This window comes from Arachis hypogaea, chromosome 3, assembly GCF_003086295.3.
Source record: "Arachis hypogaea cultivar Tifrunner chromosome 3, arahy.Tifrunner.gnm2.J5K5, whole genome shotgun sequence".
NCBI classification, from domain to species: Eukaryota; Viridiplantae; Streptophyta; class Magnoliopsida; order Fabales; family Fabaceae; genus Arachis; species Arachis hypogaea.
The window spans coordinates 58,206,128-58,209,939 of record NC_092038.1 but is presented as its reverse complement, the minus strand read 5'-3'; the positions used below and the strand labels follow the sequence as shown (position 1 = coordinate 58,209,939).

General features: G+C 35.8%; 1 protein-coding gene across 1 annotated transcript; it reads left to right on the top strand.

Moving 5' to 3' along the window:
- Positions 1-342: 342 nt before the first annotated feature.
- LOC112777958 (protein FAR1-RELATED SEQUENCE 4-like) lies at positions 343-1,809 on the top strand. Its single transcript, XM_025822341.1, has 4 exons — positions 343-580; positions 688-1,314; positions 1,381-1,622; positions 1,702-1,809. The coding sequence occupies exons 1-4, from the start codon at positions 343-345 to the stop codon at positions 1,807-1,809; spliced, it is 1,215 nt and encodes a 404-aa protein (XP_025678126.1).
- Positions 1,810-3,812: the final 2,003 nt, after the last annotated feature.

Genomic DNA, 3,812 nt, shown 5'->3' with positions numbered 1-3,812 from the left:
AGGCAATCACTGCATTAAACATGCATTCTGGGCTGATGCAAGAAGCAGGGCTGCATTTGATTATTTCGGAGACGTGATTTTATTTGACACCACATATAACACAAGCAGGTATTTGGTTCATTCAAATATATTTTTTATGTTCAATGTGTGTATATATTTTGGTTCACCACGGTCTGCTTGTTATTTATGCAGGTACAATTTAGTTTTAGGTTCTTTTGTTGGCGTGAATCACCACAGTCAATCGACACTTCTTGGATGCGCACTGATGAAAAATGAGGATATCCAATCATTCAAATGGCTATTTGAATGTTGGCTACATTGCATGGGAGGGAAGGCACCAAAATGTATTCTTACCAATCAATGCACATCGAGCTGTGCATGCCAACAACATTTCACCGCTGGTGCATCTGGCATATTATGAAGAAGATCCCAAGCAAATTAAATGGATACAAGGGACACAACGAAATCGAACAAGAGATGAGCCATATTGTTTGGAACTCGTACACAAAAGAAGCATTTGACAAAAACTGGATCGATTTCGTTAGAAAGTACAGCCTCGGAGGCAACAAGTGGCTTTCAGGTAATTGAAATTTCAATTCGAATTATTTTTATCCTCATATCTTTTTTTCCCAAAGCATGCGCTATTTTCAGTTCACCAGAATTTATGAATTCGGTTTGGTATTGCAGAGTTGTACGAGGATTGGCATATATGGATTCCGGTTTACTTGGATCATCACTTTTGGGCCGGAATGAGAAGCACACAAAGGAATGAGAGCATGCATTCAATTTTCAACAAGTTCATAACACAGAATAGCTCTTTGAGACAATTCGTGAAGCAATACGACAATTGCCTAGCAAGCAGAGAGCAAGCAAAGAGAGAATTCGATGCTGTAAATTTTCACACTGTGATACCGTACGCAACAAAATCAGCAATAGAGGCACAGTTTCAGCATGTATATACCGATGAGAAGTTCGGGGAAGTTCAAGCTCAATTCAGAGGTAAAGTGAACTGTATCACAAGATCAATGCATTCCACCCTAGGTTTCACAACATATGAAGTCATAGAGCAGGTTTCCAACTCCACATTCAACAAGTTTGTCGTGACCTACGATGCAGTATCACCAGATGTAAAGTGCCATTGCTTGCTATTTGAGTCTAGGGGCATATTATGCCGCCATTCCCTAAGTGTCCTAAGCTTTGAGCGAGTGGATAACGTGGCACTGAAATACATATTGGAACGTTGGAGCAAGAACATAAAAAGGAGGCATACACATATTAAGAGCAGCCAAGATGAACCTCTACTGGAGCCAAGAAGTAAGAGATTTGACAAATTGGTGTTTCGGTAGCATAATATATGTGAATTTACATCTGAGTCTGAAGAGTTGACCGAAATTTTGCACCGAGCATTTAACAAGGTCATGGCAGAGATGGAAGAATATCAAGAGAGAAGGAAACGAAAAAGTTTGTTAACCGATGAAGAAGCGACATTAAGCAATGTGAATGATCTTCAAAGCCCACCATGTGTCAAAACAAGAGGTCGGCCCAAGAACAGGCTTGTATCAAACCTGGAAAAAAAGATCTCAAATGCCATGAAGAAAAAGAAAAAGACAGCTCCAAGCGAGGTAAAATTGACTTGCTTTTGATTAGTTAAAATCTCAATTGTTCATTTTGCTAATATACAATTAATTATGTATTTTGTAGTTGAACCTTTTAGACTCCAGATCATCGATTCAGTCAAGCTCTACTCTTTACGATGCACCAGATATGAATTATCCAAGAGATGATTGTACAAGTTTTAATTTTTATTAATGTAAATTTTTGTTCACCCATGAGCAAATTTCGGTTCACCATGGTTATAGCAGGGTTGATTTATGAATGTTGTTAGTCTTTAATGAATAGTCACTTTTTTGTGAAATTTTATATTGATATATGTAGTTTTTTTATTCGTCTAGTGTATTAATTTCTAAGTTGAATAATTAGAATTTGTTTTGAGATACGTGAATCAGGTGTAGTGCTAGTTACATTTTCCATGTGATTAATTAAATAAAACTTATTAAAAAAATATAAAAGAGTAATATAATTATTTATAACTTACATTGGTGGAATTTTAAAACTCTTTCTTGGATGAATTTTTAGGGTTTAAGGTTTTAGGGTTTAGGGTTCAGGGTCTAGGGTTTAGGATTCAGAATTTAGGTTTTATGAGTTCAGGGTTCTGGGTTTAGTGTTTAGGGTTTAGTGGTTCAGGGTCTAGGGTTTAGGATTTAGTAGTTCAGGGTTTAGAGTTCAGTGTTTAGGGTTCAGGGTTTAGGGGTTCAGTGTGTTTCTAACTTTCGGTTCGCCAAGTGTATTAATTTTGGTTCACCATTTTCAGGGTTCAGGTTGAGGGTTTTAGGGTTTAGGGTTAGGGGTTTAGGGTTTAGGGGTTCAATGTTCAAGATTCTGGGTTTAGGGTTTAGGGTTAGGGGTTTAGGGTTTAGGTGTTGAGTGTTCAGGGTTCTGGGTTTAGTGTTAAGGGTTTAGGGTTTAGTGGTTTAGTGTTCAGGGTTTAGGGGTTTAGGGTTTACGGTTTTAGGGTTTTAGGGGTTTAGGGTTTATGGGTTCAGGGTTCAATGTTTAGGGTTCTGGTTTTAGTGTTTAAGGTTTAGGGTTTAGGGTTCAGGTTTTAGGGGTTCAGTGTGTTTCCAACTTTTGGTTTGCCAAGTGTATTAATTTTGGTTCACTATGTTCTTTTAGTGTTTGTAATGTATTGGTAAAGACAGTGATTGCAATCACTATGAACCTGGAATAAAACAGCAGCCAGACAGTTCCAACAGATATATAAATTAACATCTTAGATGAGTAATTCATCTTGAATAAAATATAAATATTAACATTAACATTTACATTAATATTCACATATATACATTTGATGTAACCATTTTTTGCTTTTTAAACAAGTTAAACAAAATATTGTTAATTACAAACAGCCAATCATAATATATGCTATTTAGAATCTAAATCCTCAGATGTGAATTGACAATAAGGGCTGGATAGGGCAGCAGATGGCTTTAGGAGTCTTATTGCTTGAGATTCCCAAATCACTTGGTCTCTAATTTTGTTCATTTCATTCAACAGAATGTGTGGACCATATTGGTACCTCGAGCTATCAATCTCTCCCTACATTTCAATTGAAAGAATTAGTTACATAAGAAATGAACCCAACTGAAATCAGAAAAGAAAGAAGTTTATAAATTTAGAAAGTACTAACTTGTGTCCAAGCTCTATATTTATATCTCTTCTTGCTTTTGATCTTTCGTGGATCAATTGTTTCGAGTCATTTTGTGATGTATATTCCACAATCATAGCTAAGCAAGAATTGAGTATAATACGATTAATAGTATACAAAATAAAACATATTAAAAATAGCACTATAGAAGAGAAAGATTCTTGCTTTGTACGTTGACCATTTAGTAGGATATACTCTGCTTCTACTCCCAGTCCATCCTCCATTAATGGTTCCCCCCAGCATAAACCCTCATCTGAGAAATTATTAATCCTCGAAAGGTATGAAAAATTGAAAAAAAATAAATCAACAACACTCATACGAATTCATTTCATGTACTGAATAATTTGAATAATTTACAAGAAATAACTTACAACAAATTTGTTCAGTGTCTTCCTTGAATCAGGTATATTTTCTGGCAGCTTATTGATAGGGTCAAGCACATAGAATTTCTTTTTGTTCACATCAGCAATCCACAACCACCAATGCGCTCCATTGCAAATTGGCACAAATAGCTGAAATTTGGGAAAATAATAAAATATTTTAGTCA